The sequence below is a fragment of the Rhinopithecus bieti genome, unplaced genomic scaffold (genome assembly GCF_001698545.2).
Source record: "Rhinopithecus bieti isolate Rb0 unplaced genomic scaffold, ASM169854v2 scaffold_3040, whole genome shotgun sequence".
In the NCBI taxonomy this organism is placed as follows: domain Eukaryota; kingdom Metazoa; phylum Chordata; class Mammalia; order Primates; family Cercopithecidae; genus Rhinopithecus; species Rhinopithecus bieti.
The window spans coordinates 2,129,277-2,146,215 of NW_016804657.1; the positions used below are offsets into that span (position 1 = coordinate 2,129,277).

The 16,939-nt window shown below is 46.7% G+C and overlaps 1 protein-coding gene across 6 annotated transcripts in view; it reads right to left on the reverse strand.

The window, feature by feature from the left end:
• Positions 1-1,533: 1,533 nt before the first annotated feature.
• Positions 1,534-16,939, reverse strand: part of KCND3 (potassium voltage-gated channel subfamily D member 3) — a 217,322-nt gene continuing 201,916 nt past the window's right edge. For 3 of the 6 annotated variants that reach the window (XM_017869688.1, XM_017869691.1, XM_017869692.1), the window contains exons 3-8: positions 12,283-12,445; positions 6,414-6,515; positions 5,950-6,039; positions 4,160-4,216; positions 2,750-2,997; positions 1,541-1,998 (exon numbers count right to left, since the gene is read on the reverse strand). In XM_017869688.1, the coding sequence (XP_017725177.1) occupies positions 1,797-1,998; positions 2,750-2,997; positions 4,160-4,216; positions 5,950-6,039; positions 6,414-6,515; positions 12,283-12,445 (862 nt within the window). In that variant the 3' untranslated portion in view covers positions 1,541-1,796. Of the gene's footprint in view, positions 1,999-2,749; positions 2,998-4,159; positions 4,217-5,949; positions 6,040-6,413; positions 6,516-12,282; positions 12,446-16,939 lie in introns of all 6 variants that reach the window. The other 3 variants (XM_017869693.1, XM_017869694.1, XM_017869690.1) reach the window with 2 other exon arrangements.

The window sequence follows — 16,939 nt, forward strand, 5'->3', positions numbered from 1 at the left end:
AACAGCTAACCACTAAGCTGTAGGATGGATAGGCAGCTCCCGAGGAGCTCATGTATTTCAGAGCCCAGGCTGCAGAGACTGCAGCAAGGTGGCTGGGTGTTGGGAAGGGCAGGAAAGGACTTGTCACTAACTCTGAGGCCCACCTACTCTGCTATAAGCAGTGAATAACGGTTGGGAGGATTCCAGAAATGCTGCCCCCAGCTCCACCAGGGTGCAAGCTAGTTGAACAGATATGTTGTCCAGGTGTTCAAGAAATAATCTTCACGCCTTTGCTTGCACAGAGGTGATCAGGCTTCTCCCCCATTTCAGCTATCTTCAGGGAGATCAGGCTGAAGCCTCTTCAGACATCAAGGCATCTTTCATAGCAGGTAAGAATCATCTAGAATCTCTTACTTGCTTTTGCTTTGAAGCATTTTTCTTGAGGCACACAGGCTTACCCTTCCACAGCCTCTGTGTGGGAGTTGTCTCAGGTGTGATATAAGTCAGAGGAATCTTGGTACCCGTACCACTGCCCTATCCAGAGGAAACTACTCCTGGGGCCTCTTGGAAGGGCTCCGGATGGGCTTTATGGTGGGTCCTGAAGGAAGGGTCCATATCAAGGTGCCATAATGACTGGCTGCGGCTGCAAGCCCTGGGTCCTTCCATTCTCCCCTCACTGGCACATACCAGAGTTGACCGCTTCTCAGATGTTGGCGATTTGCCTTTTCAAGATTCCAGTGTGATAAATCTGTTCATTCCCTTTCTTTCCCAGAAACCAAAACTGCAAACACCAGTGGTTCCAACCCCAAGGGAAGCACCTCTGTTCTGTGTGGTAGACTTCCCTTACCCCTACACTCTCCCAATTTTTGCTTCACTCTTTCCTCCTCTGCAGTTGCATTCACACAGACAGAACTCCCAGGCACAAGTCTGTTGTGCGTGGCAGTGATGAAGAAGGCTTTACTGATGTGTTTCAGGATCATTGGGATCCAGGTAGAGACAGATGGCTGGACACAGAAACAGCCAGGGGTAAGCAGAGAGGTACAGAGACAAGGGAGACAGGGACAGACAAAGGGTAAGGATTGCCGTGTGGTCACTTGGCAGCTCTGCGCAGGTCAGCTGGGCAGTGGGGGCCCAGGCTCAGTTGACCTCACCCACCTGGGGGAATGGAGAGAGAACTCAGCAATAACTGACTTCTTAGCCTAAAAGCTTTTGCTATAAAAGGAGAAAAAAAAAATCCCTCACAAAATGCATTGTTTTGGTTCAAAGGTGTTGGGTCCATGGAGAAAAACATTTCACAAAATCCGTTGGTGTTTTGTTTTCCACCTTTTCCCATGAATAAATATTATCCATTAAGAGCCTTGAAAAAGGTGCTTAAATACACAGTGTTATATTTTCTTCCTGTTTTGCTTGTGACAACTTGGCCTCTTTGCTGCTCTTGGTCTTGTATTTTCCTCACTGGGGTCTCCAAAAACAATTGTTATTTGGTCTGAGTCTGAGGCTCCTCCATCCAGGCCCTGTCCTGGCACATAGCCTACATCCCCCACTGGCCCATCCCCGACCTCCCCCCCACCCTCCCTCCCTTCCTCTGGCCCCAGTGAGATGCAGATCACAGGGCTATGTCCACGCTAGCAGCGTGAACCTCACGTGCCCCTTTGCTGCCTCTTTTTCCTTCCAGGCACAAGTCTCAGTGCTAGGGGTACAATGGGGCAGGCAGAAATAGTGGGGAAAAGGGGGAGGGAGTGGTCCCAGTGGCCACCCACCAACATGCCAGTCCCCTTCATTCCCCACTACCCCCTCTGGCCCTCTGTCCAGTGGTTTTACAAGGCGGAGACCTTGACAACATTGCTGGCTATGGAAGGAATGTTCGTGTTGGGGCCTGGGCTGGCAGGGGGTGGCCGACTTTCCCCCTCTGGGGTTAGCGCTGGGGGAGTGGGGATGCTGATGATGGCTGTGGTGATCTGGGATGTTTTGCAGTTTGGTCTCAGTCCGTCGTCTGCTTTCAAATTAAGGCTGGAGCGACTGGGATAGAAAAGAGTGAGTTGATGATGGTTCCTGCTGGCCAGCGTCCCAAAGCTTCCTTGACCCCCTACATTCCTTGCTCATGGTAACCAGAATGATATTTTGTTGTCCCTCTATCTCTGGCTTTTGTAATCAGTTTGTAATAATCCATTCTAATTATTATTCCTAAACTACTAGCAATTACCAAGTTGTGTATAGTAGGCTTTGAATTGCAGAGTGTACATCACTCCCACCAGTGATTGTTTACCTATCATTTGTGGCATTTGGCATTTGCCTTCCCTGAATTCTCTGCAACCCATTTGGAGGTAGTGGGAAGTGGCCTAAATATAAGCAGAGAGGGAGGGAAAAGTCAGTCTCTGGGATTCAAAATCAGCCTAGGATAAGCCATGAGTAACACAAATATGAAAACTGTTTCTTGAGAAAACGGTTGGTCCATTCCTTGTACCAGATCAGATCATTTTTGTGTATCCAGAGACACATTATTTTATATGTATATATATAATTCTTTTTAAAGTTTTTTTTTCCCCCTTAGCTAACCCCATTTTCAGCCTAAACTGCTGTACTACCTACTCCAACAGCATATGAAGGGCCTTTGGGTTTCCTTACAAGGAAAGGAGGAAGGTAGAGGGGCTCATGCATTAGATAAGGGGAGCGGCTAGAGGATCCTCAAGGTTCTCCTAATGCTGCGATTGTCTAATTCTGGAAATGGGATGATTCGAGCCTTTGGGGGTGATGGATGGAAGCCACCCACCTGGTTGTGAGGGAGGGCTGCTCACTGCCCTGGATATGGATCGTGCTGAGCTCTTGCATGCTGCGCAGGCGAGTAGCTGGCAGGTTAGAATTGGGCAGGTGTGTGGTCTTCTTACTACGACGGGAGCAGCAGGTGGTAGTGAGGCCTGGGTGGCTGGACAGTGAGGGACTTCTTGTGGATGGGTAGTTCTGCATTGAACTCTCCATGCAGTTCTGCTCAAACATCTGCTCATCAATAAACTCGTGGTTCTGTGGGAGGTAGAAGGAGAAGAAGTAGGGAAAGGAGGTAGGGAAGAGAGAGGTAAGCCCCTATACGCTGTATGGCTGCCTGTCTCTGTTCTGGACCTTGAAGGAAGGGCTCCCAGCTGCCCAGATCACAGATAAGCATTCAGGAGGGGTGATGTCCCATGGGCATCCAATGAGGACAGAAAGAGAAGCATATTGGCAGCCCTGGCCATCAGCTCAAAGGGTAGGGACTGCAGTTGTGAAATCATGGTGTGACATATACTCCCATCTACAGCTTTGAGCTGAAGGGACATAGAGGACACAGAGGGATTCAGTGGCATCATCACAGCTAGAAGCAAAGACTTTACTTTCCAGGCTTCGTACAAGATCTGCCAGAGGTGGCAGATGAGTCATTGACTGTGGGTGGTGGGTATGCTAGGTTGTCTTTCCTGGATTTAGTAGGTAAGGGTGTGACAAAAGCTTTTAAACATGGGGGTCATTCACAGAATTGGGAGAGCATTGATCCTGAAGGCCAGTGGGACAAACTGTCGGGGATAGGGTTTCTTTTAATTATTTTTTTCCCCACCTGATAATGGGATATGAGTCCTTAATATACCTGGAGGCACAGGATTCCCTAGGTCAAGTGTAAGCACGGGAAGGGATTGCTAAACTATCTCCTGACTGCAGGCCATTGGGATGGGGTATAGCTGAACCCAGGATAACTAAAAAATGGCTGTTTGGCCAAGGTGACTACAAATCTATGGCATGAATGGTCTGGCTAAGGCTGCCAGAGTGAGGAGAAAGTCTGAAGAGAAATGGCATGAGAACAGAGTTCAGGGAAAGACCAGCCTGGCAGCAAATACCAGGAGTCCCCACGGAGCTGGGATGTGGCACAGACAGATGTGGCACATGGAGACTCACAGGATACCAGCACTGGTGCCATGTTCCACCACCCCTTCCACGTCCCTGGGGAGATCCAAAGAGGGAACTAGAAAGACAGTTGGGTGGTTCAGCACAAGAAACCGGAAGCCTGAGCTGGTGCTGGGTGTGACAGCAGAGGTAGGAGGAGCCCCAGAAGAATCAGCAGCACATGCACAGAACCAGGCCGGGGGGTAAAAAGGGGAGAATCCACAGACTCAGAATTATCAGGGAGAAAAACATCAATTGAATTTTTAAAAAGTTATACCTTGATGGTGGAGGTTCGTACAGATAACAGGGGATCATCCACAAGATAGGACAACCCCTACAGGACAACATGCCAACAGAAGATAAAAACACCATTGATTGTACATTCCAGCATTCCCAAGCCAGTTTCGACATTCATTCTCTTGATCCCGGCATTCCACCCTTTGAGTCAAACATTCCATCCCTCATTCCCAGCATTCTGCCCACTTTGTCCCAACATTCCACCCTTTAGCCCCAACAGGACCCTGCTCAACCCCAACATTCACTCCTTCCATCCCAACATTCTGCCTCTCCTGTCCCAACATTCCACCCCTTGAGTCCAACATTCCTCCCCTAAAATGCAGCATTCCAGGGCTTTAACCCCAATATCTCACCCCCACAATCCAACATTCTTTCCCTCAAATTCAGCATTCCATCCCTTCAATGCCAGCATTCCATCCCTCAATTCTAAAATCCGATTTCTTCAATGCCAACATTCCAGTCCTTCAAACTCAAATGTTTTCACCCATATCCTTTCAATTTACACATTCCACCCAGCACATGCAACTTGGAAAGGGCAGTTGGGTCCAGGCCTATCCCTTTGGCAAGCTCAGAGTCTTTGAGAGAAAGTCTAGATACGAATATGCATTCTTCATGACAAATCCTATAAACTAGGGTTTGCAGAGCACCTTCCCATTTTGGAAGTCCTTGTTGGGTTCAACTGCCATCCACAGTGTCCACATTTGGCTCAGATAGAGTCATCTAAGCCAGGCATGGTGATGTGCACCTGGAGTTCCTGCTACTTGGGAGGCTGAGGTGGGAGGATCACTTGAGGCCAGGAGTTTTAAGACCAGCCTGGGCAACACAGCAAGATCCTGTCCCTGCAGCCCCACACCCCTCTGCCAAAAAAAAAGAGGAGTCATCTAACATTTATTCTCTCTACATCTGGGAGGCCAGGATATGGAACATCTAGAATTAGGAAGTTCCTTCCTTAGTGTACTGAGCCCTGAATATAGACTCTTTGGGGAGGAGGTTCTAGAAAGGAGCAGGAAGGCTTTAACTTTGTTTCTCCTTGGCTTTTCCACCCTGACCTCTCTTCCCTGTCTGCTATTCCTAGCATTTATCTGCCAAGGGTCCAGGGTTGGCCCCACTGCCCTTCCTTTCAGTCTGATGGTTAGGCACAAGCATCATTCCACACTCCAGCTGTGGCACCCTAAACCATGGCTCTGTTTTAACAATCAGCCTGTTAGCATCTGGATCCCCTGAGAACCGCAGGGTGACTGGGCAGAGGTTGGGGGGGGCGGTGTGGTACTTCTGAATCCTGGTTGGAGAAATACATGCACTGCCTCCTTCACACACTGTCTGCAGGAGGATGTAGGGAGCCAAGGGGCCCACAGGCTGCATCAACCCAGCCCCAGAGGTGGGACAGAAATCAACACTCTTCTCTACTGTCCTATGCAAATTCAGCCCAAGCTTTGAAGGGTGATGCCCGTCAGAACTAAGAAACTGATAGGCAGACCCCTAAGTCCTCAGTAATCAAGAAATGGGCTTTGGAGATGAGTGTAGGAGTGTGTGGGAGGCTGGGGGAGTGGCCTCCTCAATGCTCCTGCAGGACAGAGCTGGCCTCCCACCCTGGTGACCTTGCCCCACTCCTCAGGGTCTTCCACCTGAGGGCCAATAGATCCCATCACTACCTTTTGGATCTGAAGGGGACAGACTTTGACATCTGGCCCAGAGTGAAGATGTGAGTACAGCCTTAGAAAAGGGTCAGGGTCAGTGCTGAAAAGCAGGTGGCAATGGGCTGGAACTCACAGTGGTTTTTTCCAGGCAGTGCAGCAGGTGATGATGCTGGCTCTCGATCAGTGAGGTGGTCTTGCCCATATGCTCCTCTTCTGGGGTGCCCTAGTAAAAAAAGAAGAGAGATTGAGTAAAAAGCTGGTGGCTCTTCCCCTCTCCAGCTCCTTCATTTCTCCACTAAAGGTCAAAGGGCAATAGAATAATCAAAGTTTTTTATTTGACCAAATTTCAGGGTCAGCATTGAATATGCTAGCCTTTGGGCTCAGAGGCCCTTGGTCTAAACCTGGTTTAGAGGTAGTGGTGATAATCCTATAGGAGTGGTGTGTGATTGGGGGGCTGCCACCTGGGGAAAGTTTGGAAACATGTCCTCCTTGGGGTTCATACTGGGGTCTGGGGTGGGAGTGCTGGTGTCCCAGGAAAGAGAAAACAAGCCCATCTGCCCCTTTACGTTCCCCAGTCCAGGTCCTCTAGGTACCTACCGTCAGCTCCAGTGCCTCGTTGAGGAGCCCGTTACGCTTGCTGTGCAGGTATGCATTCGAACTGCCTGTTTTGGCCACACGGATCCTGGCAAGGCGGGCCTTCTGTGATTGGCAGAGATAATAAAAGAATGAGGGAGACCATGATACAAAAAGACAGCAAGCCTGGTGACGCTGTGAGGCTGGTTTCATCAGGTTGGCCAGGCTGATCTCAAAACTCCTGACCTCAGGTGATCTGCCTGCCTTGGCCTCCCAAAGTGCTGGGATTACAGGCGTGAGCCACCGTGCCCGGCTGCATGTATATGTTAACATATGTTTGTTTTGTTGCACATGACAGTGGGAATGAGTATAGGTACATGTGAGAGTTGACTGGCTGTGCCTAAGAAGGGAGGATGGGACACATTTCCATACACTACTTGGCTTTAACTAGGACAACTGAAACTCTCCCCAGCTCCAACCTGGGAAGCCTTCAGCAGAGAAGGTCCACTGCAGGAGGGCTGCATGGTATCTCAGTTCAAGCTCATCTCTCCTGCTTGCACAGGGAGAAGCTGAACATATTACACATGCTGGCTGCCCTTCTCCTTCCTAATGACTGTAATCATTGTCACCATGACAGTAGCACAACCAAAGAGAGAGGACTAAGGAATGAGACTGAGAGAGGGAGAAGGGACTGGGTAGAGGTTTCTTGCTGGTTAAAAAAAATGCAGCCTGAGGTTTGGGCTCTGTATAACTATTTACAGCCCCAGGCGCTTGCTACTGGAAGCAGAACAGCCCACAAGGATAGCAGACCCATCCTGGAGTAGAAGGGTCCCTCCTTCTGGTTCTGAGCAAGTCCACATGCGACTTCAGCATGGACTCTAAGCAGGAAAAGAGTCCTAAGGAAATTGTGGCATTTTCCACTTCTTGTCACCTTCTCCCCAAGTGTCCTGCTGGGCTGGTTCATCTGCTAAAAGGAAGCCACTGTCTCAGGGGTTTAGGTGGTCAACAGAAGCACAAAGGACGTATATCTCTTGCTTCGTGGGAAGTATCTCCTTGCAGAAACAATTCAACTCCCTTCTCAGGCTTCTAAAGATGGGGAAGGGGCCAGGACTTGAGCCTGAAAGATCTTCCCTTAAGTCTGAGGAAGACTGCTCCTCTTGATGAAGGAGAGAATAAAAAGGGGAACCTGGGAGAGAAAGGATGATGGCAAATCAGTGCTATCATTCCTCCTCTCTACAAGCAGAGAACATTGATTGGGGGCCAGGACAGTTCTACTCCATGGGAAACCTGCTCCAGCTCTCTCCTTGGCTAGATGTTTACGTTCAAGCAAGTTCCTCATCCTTTGAGGATGTGGCTGCATTTGCTTTGGGTGAGTGCTGGGTGTTGAGAGTTTCATATGGAAATCCAATTGTGTCAAGCTTATTATAGTCTTATATAATTTGATTGCACCACTTGGAGCCAGACCTTTCTTGTATCTGGGGTCCGTCTTCATTAGTTTCTAGAGATGAAAGATTCTCCTGTTCTTCTTTGTGGCACTTCTTTTAATCATATCTTACCCTGGGCTCTATTAAAGCAACAGATTGTCATATCAAATGTACTAGATCATTTAATCACTTCCCACACAGGATAAAAAGGTTTGCAATGGATTTACAGAACCATACCCAGCATATGAAATTTGGTGGGGCTCTATAGCCTGGTTTTGAGCTCTTGGGGGCTGGGGCATGTGGCTTATGCATATTTTTATCTCTTAACACCCAACACAGGGCTTCACACCAAACAGGTGCTCAAGCAAAGTTTATGATGCCTGAGGAGGGAAGAAGATCCTGTGTAGATGGCTGGAAGGCCATGCTTATACAGCCACTGTAATGGACTCGATCCTTGAGTGGACTGGTCAGCTTCATCCTCTTCCATGGCTTTAAGAACAATGTGAGAGTTAAAAGAGAGCTTAGAGATCATCCAGATAAATTCAAAGACCAAAAAAAAAAAAAAAAAAAGAAAAGGAAAAGGAGGATGTGAGGGGAAGTGACTTATCCAGGGAAAGGCAGTGGACGATCAAGACTTCAGCTCAGGACCTCTGACTTTCAGACCGAATGTTGCTTCCAGAACATTCTCCTCCTTCTTTCTCCTCCTCCTTCCCTGAATTTCCACCATCAGACAAGTTTTGAAATTCGAGCAAAGCCCAGGAGATTGCATTTTTAACAAATGTGGAGACTCCAGGGTTGGAGGAGAGGGGATTTGGAAGGACAATGCTGCTACCAGGGGTACAGTTGCAGGCACCATCTATGTTCAAGCTGGTACTTCTATCAATCCTTGAGAGGCCTCTCACAATTAAGCACTTTCTTCCTGTCTGGCTGATGGGTGCCTTTTAACCATGAGTATTTCTGTCTCTTGCCCTGAGAGAGGCAGTAGGAGGAGAAAGAGAAAGAAATGGCAAGCCAAAACATGGGCAGTTGCATTCTGGGACATTTATGTCAGAGAAATTAAAACTTATGCTTACATGAAAACCTCTACATGATTGTGCACAGTAGCTTTATTTGTAATAGCCCCAAACTGGAATCATCCCAGGTGTTTCTCAACAGGCAAATAAACAAACTGGTACATCTGTACCATGGATACTACTCAGCAATAAAAATGAATGGATTACTGGTACAGCAACTTCGATGAAAATCCAGGAATCATATAGAATGGAAAAAGCCAATACCCAAAGGTTACCTATTGCATGAATTCATTTATATAACATTTTTGAAATTAAAACATTTATAAATGATGGAAAAATAAATGGTTTTAACTAGGACAACTGAAACTCTCCCCAGCTCCAACCTGGGAAGCCTTCAGCAGAGAAGGTCCACTGCAGGAGGGCTGCATGGTGTCTCAGTTCAAGCTCATCCCTCCTGCGTGCACAGGGAGAAGCTGAACACATTACACATGCTGGCTGCCCTTCTCCTTCCTAATGACTGTAATCATTGTTAGGGGTTAGGGACAGGGCAGGGCTAGGGCAGAAGGTGGGGTTATAAAAGGGCAACCCACGGGATCCTTGTGGTGTTGGAACTGTTCAGTCTCTTGACCATGGCAGTGGATGCATGAACTTATCATACACACACACATGCACACACACACACCAGTCCAAGTAAAACTGGAGATATCTGAATAAGATTGGTTGGTTGTACAATGTCCATACCCTGGTGGTGATATATAGTGCTACTGTTTTGTAAAATGTTACCACTAGGGGAAACTGGTGGACAAACTTTACAAGAGATTGCTCTGTGTTATTTCTTACAACTACATGAGCGTCTATAATTATCTCAATAAAACATTTAATTAAAAAAAAGAATATGGGTATGCACCAGAACTGGAGATGGGGACCAAATGCCCCACTCCAGATGTTCCCCTCTCTCGGTCCACTGCCAGACTTCCCCTTATCTCCAGTTCACTTGGCTCAGAGGACACAGTATCTAAGGCAAATAGTAACAGACTAATCTTAGTAATAATCCCAGTCAAACCCGTCATGGGAAGAGGATGACAATGTAGCTACTTAGCTCCCAAGTATGTGGTCCGGGCTGAGAACTATCATTAGCTTCCTTCCCGTCCCATCTCTCCACTTTCCACCTACTTGCCTTGACCCATGGTGACAGACTCAATGCTGGAGCAGCGAGTATTTTTTTTCCCTCTTATAGGAAGCCCAAGGTGACAGAGACAGAGCTGAGCAGCCTTGAGGAGAAACAGTATCCAGGCAAAGTGAAAACACTGTAAATATTTACTCTAATTTCAAGGGGAGAGAGAAGAGGGAGAGGGAAAGGGGCAGGGAGGGAGGGAGACTCATCTTTAGCAGCTAGAGGAAGGAAGAAGCCTAAGTTGCTACTAGATTTTAATCACACAGGATGAGATTTATAATGTCCCAGGGGAGAGCTGGGAACACACCTGTAATCCCAGCTACTCTGGAGGCTGAGGTGGGAGGATTCCTGGATCCCAGGAGTTTGGCTCCATCCTGGGCAACATAGTGAGACCCTATCTCTAAAAAAATAATAATAATAAATCAATTCCCAGGGGAGGGGAAGGTAGCTGTAGGAGCGACTGAGAGCACAGCTGGAAGGGGCTGTCACTGGTGTGTGCACAGCCGTGGGCTAGTGGGTGAGCTGAGGATTCCTGTGAACCTCACCTGCTCTGCCAGAAACCTGTGTTAGCCCTAGCCCCTTTGGGGCAGGACCACTAGAGGATCCCTGGCCCTTCAGGGTCTCTGGTTTCTGATTGTGGGAAGGAGATCCCAGTTTCTGCATAATGAATTTAGACCCTATTCAAATTTGCTGCCTGACTTAAACAGGGAAAGAGGTAAGATTTCCGTTTCTGGGATGACTGGCAGGAAACAGGAGGTAGGGAAACCCTGGGTGAAGAGGTAAGAGATAGGCGTGTATGGGACAGAAAGGATGACAGACAGAGCCAGAAGATAAATCTTAAGGTGACAACTTAACAGGCCAGGTCAGGATAAATAAAAACATAGTTCAGCAGAGGCAGAGGGGACAGGAGGCAAGGAGCCAACCATAAAGGCACACAGAAGGTGGTAGGCTAGAGGTGGGAACCAACTGGATTCACTATACAATTATATGTACATTGTTATGTAATCATTATTATACATTTTGGAGCTAGCTTTCATAACCTTTATAGCTTTGTGACGGTCGGCATACACAGATCTGTTCTGAAATTCTGGATTTCTTCCTCCATAATGACATTAACTTCCCTTTAAGCCTTTACACCCAAGGCAAGCCCTGCTACCTGGAGGTTATCCCTGCAAGCAGAAGGCCAGTAGCAGGAATTCTGTAGCAAGGAAAGAATCTGGCTGCAATGCATAGGGCCGACCACATAGTACGTGCTCAATAAATGTTTGTGGAATAATGGATAAAAGAATAAAGTAAGAAGACAAAACCCCAAGCCTCCAAAAGCCAGTCTTTCAACAGCTCTCCTGTCCTCAGAAAGGCTCTGGCCATAACCCCTGGGGGCCGAGATGCTGCTGAAGGGATACCACAGTTCAGCCCAGATCTGAAGACAATGAAAAACACCGCTTTCCCACTCCCCCACCCAGACATCCCTCTTCTGAGAGGAAACCTGGGGAAAGTCACTACCCAGAAACCTCACTGGCTAGATGCCTTAAAAATGCAAGTGAACAAGAGTTGGCTGAGTCGATGAGTTGTTCTAGAAACAAGGTTGAGGGCTAGCTGGAAAAAGAGGCTTCTTTCTGAGCACCAAAGCCTTCAGACATTTTTCCTCATTGCATGGGCAAATGACCGTGTTTTACCCTCTCCTGCCATTTTCAGCAGTGTATATTGAACATAATCTAAAACTTTCCCCAGGACTGATGGTTAGTCTCCTGATCACCACCCGCAGTTGACCTCAGTGCCTTTGCCCTATGATATCTTGGAGATTCCTAAAGCCTGTTGTGCCATTTGTCCTTGAACTCAGTGACCTTAGCATGCTCTCATTTTACAGTATTTATTTTTCTTTTCAACAAATTTATTTTTGTCACTGGGTTTTATATAGACTTTTATAGGATATTAAAAAGAGATTATGTTTCTTAGTAAGCTCTTGGCTGGTAGAGGGAGGAGTGCAGGGACGGCTGAGTGGCAGTGGCTGAGGGAGTGTAGGTGGAGCCAGGGGCCAAGGAAATTGCCATAGAATGTTCAAAGGCGGATGGTTTACAGATAATTGGGGGTTCATTGCATTTTGGAACTGATGGGCTGGAATTCAGGAGACTGATGAGCAGGAAGGGACCGAAGCTACCTTACCTTGCAAAGCCAGAGGCTGTCTGTGCAGTGATCCTCTGAGGAGCTCTAGGCCTGGCTCCCTGACTGCTGCTCCCCTGCATCCTTTACACTGCCCCTGCATCCCTGTGTCTGAGGCTTACCTTTTGTGCCCTGCGTTTATCAGCTCTCTGATTCTGGTGGTAAATCCGGCTAAAGTTGGAAACAATCACAGGGACTGGCAGGGCAATGACCAGGACGCCACTCAAGGAGCAGATGGAGCCGAAGATCTTCCCTGCAATCGTCTTAGGCACCATGTCACCGTATCTGAGAGAGGGAGAGAAACAGGGTGTAAGGGAGAGAAGGCCATTTGGGAAACAAGTCAGGCTTCCCTGCCAATCATTCACCTATTCATTCATTCACTCATTCAGCAATTGTTTAGAGTACCTACTATGTGCCAGGTACCATGACATGGACCTGGGGGTGAACAAGCGATACAAGATCCTTATGTGCAGGAAGCCAACATCCTAACAAGACCATAAGCAATTAAGTGAATACATAAAAATATTGTGTCTTGGTTGGTTCTATGAAGAGACTAGAGAGAGGTGCTGCATCAGGTGGTGGGAGTGTGGTCAGGAAAGGCCTCTCTGAGGAGCTAACATTTAAGCTGAGAGCTGAATGTAAAGGATCCAGTCATGTAAAACACCTGGGGACAAGTGTGTGCGGTAGAGGAAACAGCAAGTACAGGGGTAGCAGGAAGGAATTTGGTCTGATCTAGGAATTGTCAAGGGTCAGCAGGACTAGACACCACAAGAGGAGGGTAAGGCAGGCAGGGGCCAGATCACGCAGCATCTGACGGGCCATGGGGAGGAATATGGGTTTATCCCATTCAGTGAGGCACCATGAGGAGTTTTAAGCAGAAGAGTAACAGAATCTCATTTATGATGATAACAGCAAATAACAAACTCACGTATTCATGTGGATTTATAATTTACAAAGCACTTCTGCATATTTACCTCACATAAGCCTCATGAACCCTGTGAACTTTGTATTCTTATCCCCATTGTACAGATGCAGGAACTGAGGCTAATTACATTGACAGCTCTCATTTGCTCAACTGGGATTAAAAGCCACTCTTCTTGCTTTTGTCTATTTTCCAGTAGCCATAGCATCTCAGAGGGGGAGCATGAGCTCTGAAGCTCAGCCCCTTAAAGTTGTGAAGCCACTTTGGAACTGTGCTGGCTCCTCTCAGAGCTTGGAGAAACTCTTTTAAGTACTTCACACCCTAGCAGCTGCCCTCTGGGACCACGTTGGCCTGGATCCTACTCAGTCCTGGGCAGGCAGGCCAGAGCCTCTGTCCTCCAATCAATAAGATACTCTCCACAGTGGTTAAGTGTTTAGTCTCCTCTTTATTGAGATAATTGAAAGGACTTATTAAGCAAGGCCTTATTCAGCAAAGAGCTGTGATTACTCCTTCGGCTAAAGCCAGAAACACCATCTCCCCTGCCTCTGCGCCCTCTGGGTGTCTGGAGCAGAAACAAGCTTAGGATGACCAGGAATTGCTTCTGCTAAAATAGGCTCAAAGTCATCTGTCCTGAGGAAACCATGGGGCTCGGACTTCCAGAGAGGATGTGGAAGGGGATGGGGCAAGCTATTTCACAAGTATGTATGAACACCCAAGAACTTGGTGGAGGACACGGCAGAGGTAGACAGGTATTCGGTGAATGAATGAATGAATGATCTCACTTAAGCCTCTCAATTCCCTTTGAAGTAGGCTCCTGTTTTGAGACTGTCTTCCTCCTCCTTCTGTGTTCATGCCCTTTGCCCTGGCTCGAGATTTCCTGGATGTGCACTAGCGTTAGGGCCTGTGATAGAGCCTTCTAGATCTTTGCAGCTAGGGTTGTCTCCTCTGCTATGGTACTCAGGAGAGGCCTCCAGGGAAGTGGTTGAGAACATGGATTCTGAACTTAGATAACATGGGTTCAAGACTCACCCTGCTCCATAAAATAACTGTATGATCTTGGGGGAATGTTACTCTGGGCCTCAGTTTCCTTGTCTGTAAAATGAAGATAATAACAGTAACCTAGATCATAATCCTATTGTGACATATACAGCTCCACAAATAATAGATAATATTACTTTTAGCTAGGCATTCTGAAAACCACAGTCTCTGTTGATGGGAAACTCTAAAAACACAGTCAGTTGTCCCAAGTTCAAATAGCCCAATTAATGAAGAAAAAGGGGCTGCCTTTGAGATATATCAGCTTAGCTGGGATTTGCAGATGACACAACTGAAAGGGGGCCTGCAGGCACAGGGCTGTGGATGACAATAAAGCATGGCAGGAGTGCAGGAGAACAGTGCCAGGAAGGCTGCATTTCAGAGTGACCACGGCTGGTGAGGAATGCTAAGGACAACAGAAAGACTGTTTCATCCATATGAAGAAAGAGGGAGAAGGGAAGCGATGCCTCCTGCTGGTGCAGATGGTCTGCTAGTGACAGATGACAGGGAGAAAGCCGAACAATCCACTCCCAGGCGTCCTCTGCCTCCTCCACCGGGAAGAAGGAGCTGCATCTTGGAGAAGCTGGAATAAATGCCGAAAAGAAGGATCCAGAGCTTAAAGTAGGAGACAGGAGAGCAGGCAAGTGTCCAGCTGAATTCAGTAGATTTACATCACAGGCCCACATGAATCCCACCTGGGAGACAGGAGGAATGTGCAGATGGGGTTGCAGAACCACTGCCCTGGATCTTTGAGAAATCATGGTGCAGCAGAAAATTACCAAGCGACTAGAGATGGAAAACAGTTGTATTGAATTTTTAAAGAAGGCAAAAGGAGGTCTGAGAAACCACAGACCAGTAGGCTTGGTATCCATAAATTGTGCCATCAAATTGCTGGCAGAATTCAAGAGCAGATTATTAAGTAGACAGCTTGTGAATACTTGGAAAATAAGCTGTATTGGTTCACTAGGCACACATCTTGCCAAATTAACCTTATTTCTTGTTTTGACAGTGAGGTTAACTGGTTGGTAGATCAGGAGACTGTTCCAGACCTACTGCATCATGATTTTAACAAGATGTGTTCTTGTCCCAGTTCTTTATACCCTTGACAAGCTGGAGGAGTGTGGTGTGGAGAACAGTGTGGTTAGCAGGGTTTGCACGACCATCTCCAGTCTTCGGGCACTTCTCAAAGATTACCAACTGTGGTCCTATGCCAGCAAAGGAAGTTCAGGGTTTTCATGTTAAAACATCTCCTTTAATGAAAAAGTAAATAAGTAAATGAAATAAAGAATGGATCTCAAGTTAGGAAGCGATGTGATATGTTCCATATAATATTGTATGTTCCATATAATATGTTCCAGATAATAGTAATATTATCTATTGTTTGTGGAGCTGTATATGTCACAATAGGATTATGATCTAGGTTACTGTTATTATCTTCATTTTACAGACAAGGAAACTGAGGCCCAGAGTAACATTCCCCCAAGATCATACAGTGATATGTTCCAGAATTTTTCAACAACTTGTATAAAGGCAGAGGAGGCAGCATGGCCTAATAATTAAGAGAGGACACTGGAGTCCAACCTGGGTTTGAACCCTAGCTTACATTAGTTACCAACTAGCTAAGTGATCCTGGGGCATTTATTTAACCTGAGCCTCTATCAACTATAAAATGGCTTTTATATCCCCAGAGTTGTTGCGATAATTAATGAGGTAATTCAGAAGAAATAATTCAGTGTTTGAATAACTGTAAAGTTGTCTAGAATTAGCCAGTGTAGTGGGTACCTATAGTTTTGTCTGCTGACACCCTAATAGGAACTGTGTCCCTCATTTCCATGATGATGGAAACTGTCCAGATAAGCTGCCATATTTCCCATGCCCCCATGCCCACTTGCCACAGCTGGTGAGTTCAAAATAGGACATCTCACCCAAGCTGGGTCAATGACTTCCTTTCCTGGATTTATTTTTTAAAAGCTTTACTGAGACACAATTTACATACCATAAAATCCAACCATTTAAATTGTACATTTCAGTGGTTTTCAGTGTATTTAGAGAGTTGTGCTCGCTCACATCACCGCAGTTTAATTTTAGAGCGCTTCATAACCCCTAAAAGAAATGTGTACCCATTAACAGTCAGTGACCATTCCACATCCCACCTCTCAGACTTAGGCAACCACGAATCTACTTTCTCTCTCTATAGATGTCCCTATGTTGGACAATTCATGTGAACAGAACCATATATGTGGCTTTTCATGTCTGATTTCTTTCACTGAATGTGTTTTCAAGGTTCGCCCGTGTTGTAGCATGTGTCAGTACTCATTCCTCTTTATGGCTGAATAACATTCCACTGTCTGGATACACCACATTTTCATTTTTTTTTATTATTATTATTTTTATTATTATACTTTACATTCTAGGGTACATGTGCATAGCGTGCAGGTTTGTTACATATGTATACTTGAGCCATGTTGGTGTGCTGCACCCATCAACTCGTCAGCACCCATCAATTCGTCATTTATATCAGGTATAACTCCCAATGCAATCCCTCCCCCCTCCCCCCTCCCCATGATAGGCCCCGGTGTGTGATGTTCCCCTTCCCAAGTCCAAGTGATCTCATTGTTCAGTTCCCACCTATGAGTGAGAACATGCGGTGTTTGGTTTTCTCTTCTTGTGATAGTTTGCTAAGAATGATGGTTTCCAGCTGCATCCATGTCCCTACAAAGGACGCAAACTCATCCTTTTTTATGGCTGCATAGTATTCCATGGTGTATATGTGCCACATTTTCTTAATCCAGTCTGTCACAGATGGACATTTGGGTTGAAAG